The sequence below is a fragment of the Ovis aries genome, chromosome 15 (assembly GCF_016772045.2).
Source record: "Ovis aries strain OAR_USU_Benz2616 breed Rambouillet chromosome 15, ARS-UI_Ramb_v3.0, whole genome shotgun sequence".
Classification (NCBI taxonomy): Eukaryota; Metazoa; Chordata; class Mammalia; order Artiodactyla; family Bovidae; genus Ovis; species Ovis aries.
Genome location: NC_056068.1, coordinates 15,734,004 through 15,754,983, shown reverse-complemented (window position 1 = coordinate 15,754,983; position 20,980 = coordinate 15,734,004). Strand labels below are relative to the sequence as shown.

General features: G+C 39.5%; 1 protein-coding gene across 2 annotated transcripts in view; it reads right to left on the bottom strand.

Annotated features, from left to right (window-relative positions):
• The window catches only part of CWF19L2 (CWF19 like cell cycle control factor 2), a 156,959-nt gene that overhangs the window by 100,356 nt on the left and 35,623 nt on the right, over positions 1–20,980 (bottom strand). For both annotated transcript variants that reach the window (XM_012095379.4, XM_060399260.1), the window contains exon 7: positions 2,494–2,600. In XM_012095379.4, coding sequence (XP_011950769.2) covers positions 2,494–2,600 — 107 coding nt within the window. The remainder of the gene's footprint in view (positions 1–2,493; positions 2,601–20,980) is intronic.

Sequence of the window (20,980 nt, the reverse complement as noted above, 5' to 3'; positions counted from 1 at the left end):
TTTCCTATGATCCAATGAATGTTGGCAATTTGGTAATCTGGTTCTTCTGCCTTTTCTAAGTCCAGCTGATATACTGAGAAATTCTTGGTTTATGTACTGTTGAACCCTAGCTTGAAGGATTTTGAGTATTACCTTGCTAGCATGTAAAATGAGCACAATTATATAGTAGCTTGAACATTCGTTGGCATTGCCCTTCTTTGGGATTGGAATGAAAACTGATATTCTCCAGCACTTAACCACTGCGGAATAACCAAATTTGCTGGCATATTAAGTGCAGCACTTTAATCTAAAAGCATCTTTTAATCCTAAAGGCATCAACTTTTAGGATTTTACATAGCTAGGCTGGCATTCCATCACCTCCACCATATAAATATATGTATAAATATTAAGATATCACTAAAATTTATGTATTTATTGGCATCCAACTATGTCTGCTTGTGTAAGTCTGAAACAAACAGAATGTAGACTGTAAGCTTATGCTATGTCTGTTGTCAGATCTTTCTGATCCCAGAACTGAAGCTCTCCAGGTTCCTCTGTTCACAGAATTTTTCCAGGCAAGAATAATAGAGTGGTTTGCTATCTCCTGCTCCAAGGGATTTGCCCAACTCATGGATCGAACTTGCATGTCTTAGGTCTTCTGCATTGGCAGGCAGATTCTTTACCACTGAACCTCCAGGGAAGCCCAGTCTATATGCCTACTTTTGTAAAACTATTTTAAAATTATATAATAATTAGGAAAAAATTAAATATATACCTATATATATATCAAAATACTAATATAGATTCTCTTCAGTTCAGTTAAGTCACTCAGTCGTGTCTGGCTCTTTGCGACCCCATGAAATGCAGCTCGCCAGGCCTCCCTGTCCATCACCAACTCCCGGAGTTCACTCAAGCTCACATCCATTTTATACAATTATAAAAGAAATGCATATTTGTTTTCTAAAGAATACATAAAAAGTGGAGAAAGGTCTAAAGTGGAAAAGTCTCTTTCATCAATAGAATCCCCAACAGTCTCACTCCCTGGAAATAACTATTTTAGCTTCATATGTGCCCTTCCAAAAATTGTCTGTGCCAAAGCAAATATATGGGGTTTCCCAGGTGGCTCAGTGGGTAAAGAATCTGCCTGCAGTGCAGAAGACACAGGAGATGCAGGTTCAACCCCTGGGTCAGGAAGATCCCTTGGAGAAGGAAATGGCAACCTGCTCCAGTATTCTTCTCTGGGAAATTCCACGGACAAAGGACCCTGGTGGGCTATAGTCCATGAGGTTGCAAAGAGTCAGACATGACTGAGTTACTGAGCACAGCACAGCATGCAAATATAGGTATGTATATATGTGTATCAGTTCAGTTCAATCACTCAGTCATGTCCAACTCTTTGCAACCCGATGAATCACAGCATGCCAGGCCTCCCTCCCTGTCTATCACCAACTCCCAGAGTTCACTCAAACTCATGTCCCTCGAGTCGGTGATGCCATCCAGCCATCTCATCCTCGGTCATCCCCTTCTCCTCCTGCCCCCAATTCCTCCCAGCATCAAAGTCTTTTCCAATGAGTCAACTCTTCGCATGAGGTGGCCAAAGTACTGGCGTTTCAGCTTTAGCATCATTCCTTCCAAAGAAATCCCAGGGCTGATCTCCTTCAGAATGGACTGGATGGATCTCCTTGCAGTCCAAGGGACTCTCAAGAGTCTTCTTCAACACCACAGTTCAAAAGCATCAATTATTCGGCACTCAACTTTCTTTACAGTCCAACTCTCACATCCATACATGACTACTGGAAAAACCACAGCTTGACTAGATGGACCTTTGTTGGCAAAGTAATGTCTCTGCCAATAACAATTCTCTCACTTTTTGTTTACTCCTTTCTAAACCTCTTTCTATTCAAATTTTAAAAAACAGGACATCAACAGCTACTGAAACAGAAAGATTATTCACACATTGTGAATGGGGGAGCTGGTTCTAAAATATATTGCTTCATTATTCCATTGTTTTATATACACACACACACACACACACACACACACACACACAGTAATCATGCCATGTTTTAAGTAAGACAGATCATGTTGCATAACTTAAGCTTATGCAGTACTGTATGTCAAGTATATCTTAATAAAACTGGAAGAAAATGAATAAATATCACTTTCTAAAAGCAAAAAAAACAGTACTAATATCAAAAGATATTCTATGGAGACTTTCCTATACTATTGAAATTTCTTCACAACAAGAAAATGCTGCTTTTACTTTAAAAACATACATTCTTAAACTGTCCTTACTTAAGTTTCATATTCATTAAATTTTGTATTTAAATACGCTCACAGGTTTATCTAAAAATGAAATGCAAAACATGGCTTCAGCAGTTGAAGAGAGTTAGAACTGAAATTTAATATCAAGTCAATTAAAAAATGTATCCTAGCACAAAACACTAACAAAGTTAAAGTCAATTTCTATATAACTTTGAAAATAATATTTATCTCCTAAATACCAAGACTTACCCCATATCTTTCAGCTACAATGTCCTCAAAATTTCTATTTTGTTTCTCAGCTTGTTCTTTCATTCTTTGATAAGACTTCCTTAGCCAGCTTAGACCACCATCTTCTACTGAAATTCAATTGCAATATTAAATGTCAGTACTTTTCATGTGGTTATAACAGAATATTTACTGCTACTACAGTAACTATGAAATTGCATATTATTGTTTGAACATATAAAAATCATAAGTGCATTTAAAATTCAACATATATTTGAATGCCTATATATGTAAGGCACAGTTTTGCAATAATGAGAAAAGAAAAATGAAAAGAAACACCTGGGAAATTCTATGGTGCTCCACTGACTAATACTCTAGATTCCCAATGTAGAGGGGCCAAATGTGATCCGTCAGGGAACTAGACACCACACGCTGTTGCTAAGAGTTCACACGCCGCAACTAAAAACACTGCACGCCGTAACTCAGAGTCTGCATGCTGCAACTCAGAGTCTGCATGCCACAATGAAGATCAAGGACTGTGATGCAACGCTCAGCACGGTCAAATAAATTTTAACAATAAATATTTAAAACAAATAAAAAGAAATAAAAATAGAACTACCCTAAAAACCCTGGAATCTAAGAAAATGAGGATAAGAGAAGATAAATATAACAAATATTACATTTTATCAAGAGTATTTATCACTCTTATAAAGAGTTACATAAAAATGAGAAAAGGAGAGAATTATTTATAAATATAATATCAGGGGACAATGTCACACACCAGGATGAAAATCGAGTTGGATTTCTACAAAGAATAGAGTATGCCTCAAAATAAATTAAAGCCGAGAAAGGTACACACCTAGTTTTTTTTAGAGGAAAAAAACTACTTCAGATATAACTTAAAGAACATATAAGGAGATGAGACCAGTCAAGATGCTGGAACAGAAGGACCTGAGGTTCACTTCTTCTCACAAGCACATCACTAATTACATCTACAAATGAAACAATTTGAACACACCACATGCTGAACATTAGCAGAGGATCTTGGATACATTAAAAGACAAGAAAAGATCCCCAAATGACCAGATAGGATGGAGAGAAGAGACATAAAGCAAAAGAGGAAACAAGATGGAATCCATAATCTTGGGGTGGTGGGGCCGGGGTGGGGGTGGGGGAGTGGCTGAAGAAGAGGAGAGGTTACCACATCAGGAGAAGGCCCCTTGAATATTTAAGAAAACTGAAATCATTTCAAGCATCTTTTCTAAACACAACACTATGAGACTAGAAATCAATTACAAGAAAAAAAAAGTCAAAAACACAAACACATGGAGGCCAAACAATATGCTACTAAATAACCAAGGGATCACTGAAAAAATCAGAGGAAACTAAAAAATATAGAGAAAAACAATAACAACAACACAACAACCCAAAACCTCTGAAAAAATCAGAGGAAACTAAAAAATATAGAGAAAAACAATAACAACAACACAACAACCCAAAACCCACAACAACCCAAAACCTATACAGCAAAAGCAGTCCTAAGAGGGAAGCTTACAGCAATTCCACCCTACCAAGAGAAACAAGAAAAATCTCAAACAATTTAATCTTATACCTAGAGCAACTAGATAAAGAAGAAAAAAATCCAAAGTTAGTAGAAATAAAAAAATTATAAAAATCAGAGCAGAAATAAATGAAACAGAAACAAAGAAAACAATAGCAAAAATCACTGAAACTAAAAGCTGGTTCTTTGGGAAGATGAACAAAACTGACAAACTTTTAGCCAGACCCATCAAGAAAAAGAGAGAGAGGACTCAAATCAATAAAATTAAAAAAGAAAATGAGAACTTACAACTGACACCACAGAAATGCAAAGGATCAGAAGAGATTACTGTAAGCAACTATAGGTCAACAAAATGGACAATCCAGAAAAAATGAACAAGTTCTTAGAAAGATACAACCTTCCAAGACTGAACCATGAAGAAACAGAAAATATGAACAGATCAATGGAAAGAAATGAAACTGAAACTGTGGCAAACTCTATGCAACATTTAGAGAAGAAACAAAACCGACTCTTCTGAAACTCTTTCAGGAAATTAGAGGAACACTCCAAAACTCACCTAAAAGGCCACCATCACTCTGATACCAAACCAAAGATCTCACACACACACAAAAGCGAAATTACATGTCAGTATCACTGATGAACACAGACGCAAAAATCCTCAACAAACTGCTAGCAAACATAATCCAACAATACATTACAAGGATCATGATCAAGTGGGGTTTATCCCAGAGATGTAAGGATTACTCGATATACACAAATCAGTCAATGTGATACATCGTATTTAATAAACTTAAGAATAAAAACCACATGATTATCTCAATAGATGCAAAACAAATTTTTAACAAAATTCAACACACTTTTATGATTAAGGAAAAAAAAAACCTCTCCAGAAAGTGAGTTTAGAGGTAACCTGCCTCAAAATAATAAAGGCCATATAGGACAAACCTACAGATAACATCATACTTAGAGGTGAAAAGCGGAAAGCATTTTCAGTAAGATCAGGAACACAACAAGTATGTCCACTCTACCACATTTATTCAACATAGTATTAGAAGTCCTGGCTACAGCTATCAAAAAAAAAAAAAGAAAATGAAATTGAAAAGCTTCAATACTTTGGTCACCTGATGCAAAGGGCTGACTCATTAGAAAAGACCCTGATGCTGGGAAAGATTGAAGGCAGGAGGAAAAGGGGATGAGAGAGGATGAGACGGTTGGATGGCATCACTGACTCAATGGTCCTGAGTTTGAGCAAGCTCTGGGAGATGGTAAAGGACAGAGAAGCCTAGCATGCTACAGTCCATGGGGTTGCAAAGAGTCGGATATGACTGAATCACTGAACTGAACTGAAACTGGAAAAGAAGTAAAATTCACTGTTTGCAGATGACATGGTACTATGCACAAAATCCTAAAAGATGCTACCAGGTAACTACTAGAACTAATTTACTAGAATTTGATAAAGATGCAGGATACAAAATTACTGCACAGAAATCTCTTGTATGCATACCTATGCACTAACAAAGAAAGATCAGAAAGAGAAATTAAGGAAACAATTTCATTTACCACCACAAAAAAAGTAATAGAATATCTAGGAATAAGCCAATCTAAAAACGTAAAAGATCTATACTGAGAAAACTACAAGATACTGATGAAAGAAATAAAAGATGACTCAGATAGAGAGATACATCATGTTTCTGGTGTATGGAATGGAAAAATCAATACTGTGAAAATGACTATATCACCAATCTACAGGTTCAATGAAATCCGTATTAAAACTACCAATGGCATTTTTCACAGATCTATAACAAAAAATTTTACAATTTATATGAAAACAAAAGAGATCACAAACAGCCAATACAACCTTGAGAAAGAAAAATGGAACTGGAGGGGTCGGGCTATACTACAGGCTGACCTCAGACTACACTACAAAGCTACAGTCATCAAGACAGTGTGGTACTGGCACAAAAGCAGACATACAGATCAATGGCACAGGATAGAAAGCCCAGAGACAAACCCACCCACATATGGTCACCTAATCTATGACAAAGGAAACAGGAATATATGACAACAGAAAGACAGTCTTTTCAATAACTGGCACTGGGAAAACTGAACAGCTACCTGCAAGAGAAAGAATCTGGAGCATACCCTAACACCATACACAAAAGAAAACTTGAAACAGATTAAAGACCTAAATTAAGGTCAAATACTATAAAACTTTTAGAGGGAACCATAGGGAGAACACACTCTGACAAAAATTGCAGCAATATATTTTTCAATTCTTCTAAAATAATGAAAATAAAAACAAAAATAAATTAATTGGCCTAATTAAACTTCAAAGATTTTGCACAGCAAACGGAACCATGAACAAAACAAAGAGAAGAATCTCAGGATGGGAAATGATATATGCAAATAAGGCAACTGACAATGGATTAATCTCCAAAATATACAAACTTCTCATGCAGCTCAATATAAAAAAAAATTTCCAATCAAAAAAGAGTGGAAAACTTAAACAGATATTTCTCCAAAGAAGACCTTCAGATGGTTAAAAAGCACATAAAATGATGCTCAACATTTCTCATTATTAGAAAAATGCAAATCAAAACTACAATGAGGTATTACCTCATCCTGGTCAGAACGGTCATCATCAAAAAATCCATAAACAAACAAAAGAATAAAAAACAAAACAAAAAACTAATAAACAAAAGATTAAAAAATAAAAGAATAATTTTTTTTTAATCCACAAATAATAAATGCTGGAAAGGATTCAGAGAACAGGGAACTTTCTTGCACTGTTGTTGGTAGGAATGTAAATTAATATAGCCACAGTGGAGAATGGTATGGAGGTTTCTTAAAAACGAAAAATAGAACTACCATATGACCCAGCAATCTCACTATGGGGCATATATCTTGAGAAAACCATAATTTAAAAAGAAACATGTACCCCGTTGTTCACTGTAGCACTATTTACAACAGCCAGGACATGGAAACAACCTAGATGCCCATCAACAGACGACTGTATAAAGATGTGGTACACACACAGTGGAATACTACTCAGCCATAAAACTGACTCATTTGTAGAGATGCGGCTGTATCTAAAGTCTATCATATAGAGTGAAGCAAGTTAGAAAAACAAATATCGTATATTAACACATGTATGTGGAATACAGAAAAATGGTACAGATGAACCTACCTGCAGGGCAGGAACAGAAACACAGAAGGACAGAAAGGACCCGTGGCCACACAGGGGGAAAGGGAAGGTGGGATGAACTGGAGATTAGGTTCAATATAAATACACTGCCATGTGTAAAACTGATAGATAGTGGGAACTTTCTGTATAGCACAGGGAACTCAGCCCAGTGCCCTGTGATGACCCACCTGGATGGGATGGAGAGAGGGAAGTTCAAGAGGGAGGGAATATATCTGTAAATATAGCTGGTTCGCTTCATTTTAGAAAAAAAGTAATACAACATTGGAAAGCAATTATACTCCAATTAAAAAGCAGAAGGGCTTCCCTCGTGGCTCAGTGGTAAAGAATCTACCAGCCAATGAGGGAGACATGGGTTCGATTCTTAATCCAGAAAGATCTCACATAACACAGAGCAACTAAGCCCACACGTCACACTATTGAGCGTCTGTTTCAGAGCCTGGAAATGCAACTACTGAGTCCACGTGCCACAACTACTGAAGCCCACGCACCATGCCACTGGTCCACAAGAGAAGCCACCACAATGAAAAGCCCATGCACCACAACTAGAGAGGAGGCCCCACTCTCAACTAGAAAAAGCCCACACACAGCAACAAAGACCCAGTATAGCCGAAAATAAAAAACTCAATTATTAACAAGAAGGAAGAAGGAGTGACAAGGTCTGGCTTTTTGGCCTGAAATTCCCTATCCCTGGTGATAAGAATTTCTTTCTACCTCAAGATACAAGGACTGCATCTTTCATGAGATTTATTCCCTGTTTTCAGGAAGGTAGAGAGGAGGGGTCAAAGTGCCCTTCTTGTATCAGCTCTTTCTCAAGTAACTTTAATTCAAAATAATCAATATTGAATGAACTCCTGAGGTGGGGTTTAAAATGGTGGGAGAACAGGAAACAGTTAAACTCCCTTCACAGAAACATTGAAAATACATTTGAAAATACACCTACAAGTGGAACTATTCACAGAGATAGCTACTGAGCACTGACAGAAGACATTGGACCTCCAAAAAGACAAGGAAAACCTCCATGTAACTAAGTAGGACAAAAGGAGAAAGAAAAAGAAGGAATCAGGCCTGCACCCCAGGGAGAGAACTGTGAAGGAGGAAAGGCTCCCACACCTTGGAAAGGCTCTTCACCAGCAAAGAAATTAGACTGGATAGAGACAGAGGTTTTGGAGCCTAAAAACAAGAGAGCAGCAACTGGCTTGTGGAAGTCACCACCAGCCTATGCTCCTCAATGTGAAATGCTCCTCTGTCAGTAAGGATGGGGGTCAAGTGCCAAGTAAAGCTCAGACTCTGAAGCTCCATCCCAGGGAGGGGACAAAGGTTAGGTGCAGAAACAGCCGAAGAGTTCAGGCCATGGCAACCGAGGGTGTACTAGGAAGAAGTCTGGGCTCCCCAAAGAGGCAAGACACCCTCACTGGGAGATGGAGGAAGAGAGAAGCGGGATCACTATAAAAGCTTCTTTTCCTGTGAGCACTCCCAAGCAACAGGACTTCACCTACATGGGCTCCTTGTGTGGGTGCAAATCACCGCTGCTGCCATCCTGGGATCCAGAGGCGGGCATGGCTACCTCTTTCAGGCCCACAGGCAGACACCAGGCCCTGCCCATGCAGAGCTGGAAGGGCACAGACAGCTTCCAAAACTAGAAACCCCACTGGCTGACACAGAAGGGCGAGACTGAGCTACTGGAAATTGCACCAGCGGGCCGGAGGACCCACCTCCACTGACCTAGAGGGGCACAGACACTCCAGCCACAGGGAGCTCCCCCAGAGGGCCCGGGACCTGCCTAGGCTGTCCCGGGAGGGCACAGACAGCTCCCCAACCAGAGGTCCTGCCAGCAAGGCACAGAACCTGCCCCTGCTGACGCAGAAAAGCACAGAGAGATCCAGCCGCTAGCAGTTCCACCAGGGGCCCTAGGACTCACCCTGCTGACCTGAAAGGGCGTGGCCAGCTTCCAGAAGGAAAATTTCCACAGGCAGGTCACAGGATCCACCCCTGCTGGGCTGGAGGGGCACAAACAGCTTTACCTACGAGGAATTCTTCTGGGGGTGGGGGGCATAGGATCGACCCCAGCTGACCCGGAGGGGCACGATCCAGCCACTAGAATTTCATCAGCAGGCCCCATGACCTGCCCAGGCTGTCCTGTGATGACGCATGAAGCTTCCACACAGGAAATGTCAGTGGTTGCTGACATCCCCCCAACTGTTCCAGAAGTATATAAACAGATCTCTCTACTACATAATCTGTCATTGGGTACCAGGACCTGTCCCTCTGTCCTGGCATGGCATGGATAGCTTTCAAAACTGGGAAATCCATCAGTGGATGTCAGAACCCACTCTGCTGTCCTGGGAGGGCAGGGATATTTCCTGCTACTAGGAAGTCCACCAGTGGGTGCTGGGACCTGCCTTACTGTCCCAGGAGGGTGCAGGTAACTAGCCTCCACTAGGAAATCCATTATCAGGACCAAGAGTTGCCCTGTTGTCCGGGGAGCACACAGAAAATCCTCATTACTAGGAAATTTTTGAATGGGTCCAGGGATCTACCTCATTATCACAGAAGGGCACAGATAGCACAACCCCCACCCCCACCAAACACACACACATACACACTAGGAAATTCACCCAGAGGAGGGGCTGAAAACCACAGCTAAGCCCCAGGAAGTGAAGTCACTCAGTCGTGTGCAACTCTTTGCAACCCCATGGACTGTGGCCCACCAGGCTCCTCCATCCATGGAATTTTTCAGGCAAGAGTACTGCAGTGGGTTGCCATTTCCTGATCCAGGAGAAACCCCAAGAGCTATGTAACTGAAAAAGATGAGTCGAAACCTCTCCTCAAGGCTATGCAAACTGCGAAGTTACACCTCCACTGACAACTTCCCAAATTCAGCCCCTATGAAACATCCAAAAGAACAACAAGTACTTTGCAACTGGGATGGGCTATAGCAGCTGTGAACTCTGTAGAAAGGTACATGTGAGGACAGGGACAAACCAGAGTTCGAGCTGCCTCCACTGCTCACACAGTGTGACCAGCTGAATGACTACTGCAGCACTGATACCTAACTTCACTGGACCCGTGCTGGAGGACATGTGAAAACAATGCCTGAAGAGTCATCAGGGCCAACTGCAGGCATACTTATAGTTAAGGTGGGACCCAGAGCAGCACCCATACTACAAGTTGTGAGCACACAAAACAGCTGAAAGGGGACACAACAGAGTACAATAACAGGTGAACAGCTCCAAAAGATTAAAACTCAGAGGCCTCCCTACAAGTGAGAGTGCTCTAATCCTGCCTACATCACAGAGCAGATCAGAATCACAGCTAGGAAACAGATTTTGGAAATTCCCCTTTAAAAACTAGGGAGGAGACCTCGCCTGTGACAGGGCAGTGATAGCAACAAAGCAACCAGGAGGGCCCACTCAGTATCAAGGGCAGGCTCCAATCACTACAGCTCAGTTCAGTTGCTCAGTCATGTCCAACTCTTTGTGACCCCATGGACTGCAGCACACCAGGCTTCCCTGTCCATCACCAACTCCTGGAGTTTACCCAAACTCATGTCCATAGAGTCAGTGATGCCATCCAACCGTCTCATCCTCTGTTGTGCCCTTCTCCTGCCTTCCATCTTTCCCAGATTAGGGCCTTTTCCCAATGAGTCAGTTCTTCCCATCAAAGAATTGGAGTTTTAGCTTCAACATCAGTCCTTCCAATGAATATTCAGGACTGATTTCCTTTAGGATTGGCCACTTTTACCTCCTTGCAGTCCAAGGGACTCTCAAGAGTCTTCTCTAACACCACAGTTCAAAAGCATCAATTCTTTGCTTTCTTTCTGATCCAATTCTCACATCCATTCATGACTATGGAAAAACCATAGCTTTGACTAGATGGACTTCTGTTGGCAAAGTAATATCTCTGCTTTTTAATATGCTGTCAAGGTTGGTCATAGTTTTTCCTCCAAGGAACAAGCATCTTTTAATTTCGTGGTTGCAGTCACCATCAGCAATGATTTTGGAGCCCAAAAAAATAAAGTCTGTTACTGTTTCCATTGTTTTCCCACCTATTTGCCACGAAGTGATGGGACTGAATGCCATGATCTCAGTTTTCTGAATGTTGAATTTTAAGTCAAGTTTTTCACTCTCCTCTTTCACTTTCATCAAGAGGCTCTTTAATTCTTCTTTGATTTCTGCCATAAGGGTGGTAACATCTGCATATCTGAGGTTATTGATATTTCTCCCAACAATCTTGATTCCAGCTTGTGCTTCAGCTAGTCTGGCATTTCATATGATGCATTCTGCACATAAGTTCAATAAGCAGGGTGACAATATACAGCCTTGATGAACTCACTTCACAATTTGGAATCAGTCTGCTGTTCCATGTCCAGTTCTAACTGTTGCTTCTTGACCTGCATATAGATTTCTTGGGAAGCAGGTAGGATGGTCTGGTATTCCAGTCTCTCGAAGAATTTTCCAGTTTGTTGTGATCCACACAATGGCTTTGCCGTAGTTGATAAAGCAGAAATAGATGTTCTTCTGGAACTCTTGCCTTTTCAATGATCCAATAGATGTTGGCAATTTGATCTCTGGTTCCTCTGCCTTTTCTAAATCCAGCTTGAACATGTGGAAGTTCATGGTTCATGTACTACTGAAACCTGGCTTGGAGAATTTTGAACATTACTTTGCTAGCATGTGAAAGCGTAAGTGAAGTCGCTCAGTCGTGTCTGACTCTTTGCGACCACACAGACTGTAGCCTACCAGGCTCCTCTGTCCATGGGATTTTCCAGGCAAGAATACTGGAGTGGGTTGCCATTTCCTTCTCCAGAGGATCTTCCCGACCCAGGGATCGAACCTGGGTCTCCAGCATTGTAGGCAGATGCTTTACTGTCTGAGCTACATGTGAGATGACTGCCTTTGTGCAATAGTTTGAACATTCTTTCGCATTGCCTTTCTTTGGAACTGGAATGAAAACTGACCTTTTCCAGTCCTGTGGCCGCTGCTGAGTTTTCCAAATGTGCTCGCATATTGACTAAAGCAATTTCAAAGCATCATCTTTTAGGATTTGAAATAGTTCAACTGGAATTCCATCACCTCCACTAGTTTTGTTCATAGTGATGCTTCCCAAGGCCCACCTAACTTCACATTCCAGGATGTCAGGCCCTAGGTGAGCGTGGGTGATCACACCATTGTGATTACCTGTGTCATGAAGATCTTTTTTATATAGTTCTGTGTATTGTTACCACCTCTTCTTAATATCATCTGCTTCTGTTAGGTTCATACCATTTCTGTCCTTTATTGTGCCCATATTTGCATGAAATGTTCCCCTGGTATCTCTAATGTTCTTGAAGTCATCTCTAGTCTTTCCCATTCTACTGTTTTCCTCTATTTCTTTGCACTGATCACTGAGGAAGGCTTTCTTATCTCTCCCTGCTATTCTTTGGAATTCTGCATTCAAATGGGTATATCTTTCCTTTTCTCCTTTGGTTTTCACTTCTCTTCTTTGCTCAGCTATTTGTAAGCCCTCATCAGACAACCATTTTGCCTTTTTGCATTTCTTTTTCTTAGAGATGGTCTTGATCATTGCCTCCTGTATGTACAACCCTCCATCAATAGTTCTTCAGGCACTCTGTCTATCAAATCTAATCCCTTAAATCTACTTGTCACTTCCACTGTATCACTGTAAGAGATTTGATTTAGATCATACCTGAATGGCCTAGTGGTTTTCCATATTTTCTTAAGTCTGAATTTTGCAATAAGGAATTCATGATCTGAGCCACAGTCAGCTCCCGGTCTTGTTTTTGCTGACTGTATAGAGCTTCTTCATCTTTGGCTGCAAAGAATATAATCAATCTGATTTCGGTACTGACCATCTGGTGATATCCATGTGTAAAGTCTTCTTTTGTGTTGTTGGAAGAGGGTGTTCGCTATGACCAGTGTTTTCTCTTGGCAAAACTCTATTAGTCTTTTACCTGCTTCATTTTGTACTCCAAGGCCAAATTTGCTTGTTACTCCAGGTATCTCTTGACTTCCTCCTTTTGCATTCCAGTCCCCTATAATGAAAAGGGCATCTTTTGGGGGTGTTAGTTCTAGAAGGTCTTGTAGGTCTTTATAGAACCATTCCACTTCAGATTCCTCAGCATTAGTGGTTAGGGCATAGACTTGGATTACTGTGATAGTGAATGAGAGATCATCTGTTCATTTCCAAGGCAAATCAAATTCAGATCAAGAATATAAAGGCATAAGCCTCTGGAGAAATCACATCCATCAGGAAAGAAACTCCAGAAGCAAGAGGAACTGCCACTGGAAACCTGCAGAAAGGAGACAACAAACAGTAAGCTGGAAAAAAAAGAGATGACAAAGAAATATGATGACATGAAGTAGCAAGACAGAAACATCCAAGAACAACTAAATGAAGAGATAAGCAATCTATCTGAAAAATAGTTCACAGTAATGAAAGTGAAGGTGGTCCAAGATCTTAGAATGAAGGCAACGATCAAGAAGATACAAGGAAATTTTAACCTAAAGACTAAACAGAAATAACTAAGACAATAACCTAATTGAAAATATGCAAGAAGGAATCAATTGCAGAATAACTAAGGCAGAAGAACAGATGAGTAACCCAGAAGACAGAATACTGGAAATCTCTGGCACAAAACAGAATCCAGAAAAGAGAATGAAAAGAACACACTCTCAAGAGACCTCTGAAACCACTACATGTACCAAAATTCAAATTAAATAGGCCCCAACAGAAGAAGAAAAAGAGAAAGGACCTGAGAAAACATCTGAAGGTACAGTCAAAAAATTCCCTGACATAGGAAAGGAAACAGTCACCCAAGTCCAGGAAATGTAGAGTCCCATACAGCAAAATCCAAGAAGCAACACAAGACACATATTAGTTAAACTAACAAAAATTAAATACAAAGTAAAAAATGGTAAAAGCAACAAATACCATACAAGGGAATCCCCATAAGGTTATTAGCTGATTTTTCAGGAGAAATTCTGCAGGCAACAAGAGACTGACAGGATATATCTAAAGTGATGAAAGGAAAAAATCTACAATGAAGAATACTCTACCCAGCAACAGTCTCATTCACATCTGATAAGTCAAAAGCTTTATAGATAAGCAAAAGCTAAGAGAATAAAGCCCCACCAAACCAGCTTTACAACAACTGCTAAAGGAACTTCTCTAGGCAAGAAACATAAGAGAACAAATGAGGAAGGGAAGAAAAAAGACTTACAAAAACAAACTCAGAACAAGAATGGCAGGAGAAACATACATATCAAAAATTAACTTAAAGGTAAATGGATTAAATGCTCCAACCAAAAGACACAGCTGAACGGACACCAAAACAAAATCTGTATATAACCTGTCTAAAAGAGACACACTTCAGACCTATAGACATACAAATGGAAAAGTGAGGGAATGGCAAAAGGTAATCCGTGCAAATGGAAATCAAAATAAAACTGGAGTAGGAATAATCATATCAGACAAAACAGACTGTGAAATGAAGACTGTTTACATGAGATAAGGAAGGACAGTACATAATGATCAAGGGATCAATCCAGGAAGAAGATATAACAACTGTAAATATTTATGCATCTAACACCTTAATACATAAGGCAAACGCTAATACCCATAAAAGGAGAAATAACAGTAACACAATAATAGTGGGGGACTTCAATATCCCAGTGATGCTAATGAACAGATCATCTAGACTGAAAATTAATATGGAAACAAAAAGCTTTAAATGGCATATTAGACCAGATAGTTTTAACTGATACTTATAGGATATTCTATCCAAAAGCAGCAGAATATACTTTCTTCTCAAGTGCATATGGAACATTCTCCAGGATAGACCATAGCTTGGGTCACAAATCAAGCCTTGGTAAAATTAAGAAAACTGAAATCATATCAGGCGTCCTTTCCAACCTCAATGCTATGAAATTAGAAATCAATTACAACACACAAACACATGGATGCTAAACAATGTGCTACTGCACAACCAATGGATCACAGAATAAATAAAAGATGAAAAAAAAAACCCAGAAACAAATGACAACAAAAGCATGAACAGTCAAAATCCATGGGATGCAACAAAAGCAGTTCTAAGAAGGAACTTTACAGCAATACAATCTCACCTAAAGGAACAAGAAAAAATCCCAAACCACCTAAACTTATACTTGAAGCTACTAGAGAAAGAACAAACAAAACCCACAGTTAGTAGAAAGAAATCATAAAGATCAGAGCAAAAATTATTGAAATAGAAACAAAGAAAAAAATAGCAAAGAACAATGAAATAAAAAGCCAGGATCTTTGAGAAGATAGATAAAACTGATAAACCTTCATTCAGACTCATCAAGAAAAAAAGTGACAGGACTCAAATCAGTAAAATTACAAATGAGAAATGAAGTTACAGCTGACACTGCAGGAATACAAAGACTACTACAACAATTGCAAACCAATAAAATGGACAACATGAAAGAAATGGACAGATTTTTTAAAAGGTACAACCATTCAAGACTGAATCAGGAAGAAATAGAATTATAAACAGAAGATTCACAAGTAATGAAATTGAAACTGTGATTAAAAATCTTCCAACAAATAAAAGCCCAGGACCAGATGGTTTCACAGTGAATTCTACACAACATTTAGAAAAGAGTAAACACTTATTGATCTCAAATTTTCTGAAAAAGATGAAGAGGAAGGAACACTCCCAACCTCATTCTACAAGACCACCATCACCCTGATAGAAGAAAAACATTAATAGAATTACAAAAGAAAATTACAGGTCAATATCACTGATGAATACAGACACAAAAATCCTCAACAAAATACTAGCAAACAGAATCCAACAACACATTAAAAGCAACATAAGCCATGATCAAGTAGGACTTATCCCAGGGATGTAAGAATTCTTCAATACACACAAATCAACCAGGGGGATATACTACATCAACAAATTGAGGAATAAAAACCCTAGGATCATCTGAATAGACGAAGAAAAAACTTTTGACAAAATTCAACATTCACTTATGATAAAAACTCTCCAGAAAGTGTACACAGAGGGAATCTACCTCAACATTATATAGGTCATGTATGATAAATTCACAGCAAACATTCTCAATGGTGAAAAACTAAAATCACTTCTTTTAAGGTAAGGAACAATACAATGATGTTCCCTCTCTACACTATTACTGAAAATAGTGTTGGATGTCCTAGCCACAGCAATCAGAGAAGAAAAAGAAATAAAAGGAATTCAAATTGGGCAAAAAAAGAAGCAAAACTCACTGTTTGCAGATAATATGATACAATACATAGAATATCCTAAAAATATTATTAGAAACCTACAAGAGTTAATCAGTGAACTGGTAAACCTGCAGGATACAAAACTGACACACAGAAATCTCTTGCACTCCTACATACTAACAATGAAAGTTAAGAAAGAGAATTTAAGAAAAGTATCCCATTTACCACTGCAACAAAATGAATATAATACCTAGGAATAAACCTACCTATGGAGGCAAAAGGCCTGTACTCAGAAAACCATAAGGTCTTGATGAAATAAATCAAAAAGGACACAAACAGATGTAATAATATATGATGGTCTTTGAACGGAAGTATCAATATTGTGAAAATGACTACACTATCCAAAGCAATCTACAGATTCAATGCAATCCCTAACAAATTACCAAGGACATTTTTCACAAAATTAGAATGAAAACTTTTACAATTTGTATGGAAAAACAAATGCCTCCAAATAGCCAAAGCAATCTTGAGAAAGAAAAATGGAGCTGGAAGAATCAGGCTCTCTGACTGCAGTCTATACTGCAAAGCTACAGTCATCAAGACAATACAATACTGGCACAAAAACAGAAATACATATCAATGAAACAGGATAGAAAGCCTAAAGGCAAACCCTCACAGCTACAGTCACCAAATCTATGACAAAGGAGGCAAGAATATACAATGAAGAAAAGACAATCTCTTTAATAAGTGGTACTGGGAAAACTGGACAGCTACATATAAAAGAATGAAATTACAATACTCCCTAACACCACACATAAACTAAAAATAGATCAAAGACCTAAATGTGAGATTGAACACTATAAAACTCTTAAGAGGAAAACACAGGTAGAATACTCCTTGACATAAACTGCAGCAGGGGCTTCTTTGATCCACCTCCAAGAGAAACGAAAATCGAAACAAAAATAAACAAGTGGGACCTAATTAAATTCCAAAGCTTTTACACAGTAAAGGAAACCATAAACAAAACAAAGAGGAGCCTCAGAATGGGAGAAAATATTTGCAAACAAAGCAACTGACAAAGGGTTAATCTTCAAAATACACAAACTTCCCATGTAGCACAATATCAAAACAATAAACTCAATGAATAAATGGGTGAAAGATCCAAATAGATATTTCTCCAGAGACATACAGATGGTCAAAAACCACATGAAAAGATGCTCAACATCTCTCATTATTCAGTTCAGTTCAGTCCAGTTCAGTCACTCAGTCGTGTCTGACTCTTTGCGACCCCATGAATCGCAGCACGCCAGGCCTCCCTGCCCATCACCATCTCCCGGAGTTCACTCAGCCTCACGTCCATTGAGTCCGTGATGCCATCGAGCCATCTCATCATCTGTCGTCCCCTTCTCCTCCTGCCCCCAATTCCTCCCAGCATCAGAGTCTTTTCCAATGAGTCAACTCTTCGCATGAGGTGGCCAAACTACTGGAGTTTCAGCTTTAGCATCATTCCCTTCAAAGAAATCCCAGGGTTGATCTCCTTCAGAATGGACTGGTTGGATCTCCTTGCAGTCCAAGGGACCCTCAAGAGTCTTCTCCAACACCACAGTTCAAACGCATCAATTCTTCAGCGCGCAGCCTTCTTCACAGTCCAACTCTCACATCCATACATGGCCACAGGAAAAACCGTAGCCTTGACTAGACGGACCTTGGTCGGCAAAGTAATGTCTCTGCTTTTGAATATACTATCTAGTAGGTCCTAACTTTTCTTCCAAGGAGTAAGCGTCTTTTAATTTCATGGCTGCAGTCACCATCTTCAGTGATTTTGGAGCCCCCCAAAATAAAGTCTGACACTGTTTCCACTGTTTCCCCATCTATTTCCCATGAAGTGATGGGACCAGATGCCATGATCTTCGTTTTCTGAATGTTGAGCTTTAAGCCAACTTTTTCACTCTCCTCTTTCACTTTCATCAAGAGGCTTTTTAGCTCCTCTTCACTTTCTGCCATAAGGATGGTGTCATCTGCATATCTGAGGTTATTGATATTTGTCCTGGCAATCTTGATTCCAGCTTGTTTCTTCCAGTCCAACATTTCTCATGATGTACTCTGCATAGAAGTTAAATAAGCAGGGTGACAATATACAGCCTTGACGTACTCCTTTTCCTATTTGGAACCAGTCTGTTGGTCCATGTCCAGTTCTAACTGTTGCTTCCTGACCTGCATACAGATTTCTCAAGAGGCAGGTTAGGTGGTCTGGTATTCCCATCTCTTTCAGAATTTTCCAGTTTATTGTGATCCATACAGTCAAAGGCTTTGGCATAGTCAATAAAGCAGAAATAGATGTTTTTCTGGAACTCTCTTGGTTTCTCCATGATCCAGCGGATGTTGGCCATTTGATCTCTGGTTCCTCTGCCTTTTCTAAAACCAGCTTGAACATCAGGGAGTTCACGGTTCACATATTGCTGAAGTCTGGCTTGGAGAATTTTGAGCATTACTTTAGTAGCATGTGAGATGAGTGCAATTGTGCAGTAGTTTGAGCATTCTTTGGCATTGCCTTTCTTTGGAATTGGAATGAAAACTGACCTTTTCCAGTCCTGTGGCCACTGCTGAGTTTTCCAAACTTGCTGGCATATTGAGTGCAGCACTTTCATAGCATCATCTTTCAGGATCTGAAACAGCTCAACTGGAATTCCATCACCTCCACTAGTTGGACGGTTTTATGAAGACCTACAAGATCTTTTAGCACTAACACCCAAAAAGATGTCCTTTTCATTACAGGGGACTGGAATGCAAAAGTAGGAAGTCAAGAAACACCTGGAGTAACAGGCAAATTTGGCCTTGGAATGCGGAATGAAGCAGGGCAAAGACTAATAGAGTTTTGCCAAGAAAATGCACTGGTCATAGCAAACACCCTCTTCCAACAACACAAGAGAAGACTCTACACATGGACATCACCAGATGGTCAACACCAAAATCAGATTGATTATATTCTTTGCAGCCAAAGATGGAGAAGCTCTATACTGTCAACAAAAACAAGACCAGGAACTGACTGTGGCTCAGATCATGAACTTCTTATTGCCAAATTCAGACTTAAATTGAAGAAAGTAGGGAAAACTGCTAGACCATTCAGGTACGACCTAAATCAAATCCCTTATGATTATACAGTGGAAGTGAGAAATAGACTTAAGGGACTAGATCTGATAGATAGAGTGCCTGATGAACTATGGAATGAGGTTCATGACATTGTACAGGAGACAGGGATCAAGACCATCCCCATGGAAAAGAAATGCAAAAAAGCAAAATGGCTATCTGGGGAGGCCTTACAAATAGCTGTGAAAAGAAGAGAGGTGAAAAGCAAAGGAGAAAAGGAAAGATATAAGCATCTGAATGCAGAGTTCCAAAGAATAGCAAGAAGAGATAAGAAAGCCTTCTTCAGCGATCAATGCAAAGAAATAGAAGAAAACAACAGAATGGGAAAGACTATAGAGATCTCTTTAAGAAAACCAGAGCTACCAAGGAACCATTTCATGCAAAGATGGGCTCGATAAAGGACAGAAATGGTATGGACCTAACAGAAGCAGAAGATATTAAGAAGAGGTGCCAAGAATACACGGAAGAACTGTACAAAAAAGATCTTCACGACCCAGATAATCATGATGATGTGATCACTAATCTAGAGCCAGACATCTTGGAATGTGAAGTCAAGTGTGAAGTCTCTCATTATTAGAGAAATGCAAATGCAAACTCCTACCTCACACCAGTCAATGGCCATCATCAAAAAATCTACAAACAAAAAATGCTGGAGTGGGGATAAAAGGGAACCTCCTACAGTGTTGGTGGGAATGTAAATTGATATAGTCACTATGGAAAACAGTATGGAGGTTCCCTTAAAAAAATAAAAAACAGAACTACCATATGACACAGCAATCCCTCTCCTGGACATATATCATGTGAAAACCATAATTTAAAGCACACAGGTACCCCAATATTCACGTAGCACTATTTACAACATGCAGGACATATAAATAACCTAAATGTCCAATGACAGATGAATTGATAAAGAAGTAGTGGTGTTTATATGCAATGGATGGAATATTACTCAGCCATAAAAAGGAATGAAATAGTGCCATTTGCAGAGATGCAGACAGACCCAGAGACCATCATAGGTGAAATAAGTCAAAAGAGAAAAATATCACTTATATGTGGAATCTCCTGGAGAAGGAAATGCAACCCACTTCAGAATTCTTGCCTGGAGAATTCCATGGACAGAGGAGCCTGGCAGACTACAGTCCATGGCATCACAAAGATCTGGACATGACTGTGCAACTATCACTCATATTTGGGATCTATTAAGATGGTACAGATGAGCTTATTTGCAAAGTAGAAATAGAGATACAAGTGTAGAGAACAAACAGTGGATATCAAGGGGGAAGGGAGGGTTGGATGAATTGGGAGACTGGGATTGACATATATACACTTACATGTGTAAGAACAGATAACTAAGGAGAACCTATCGTATA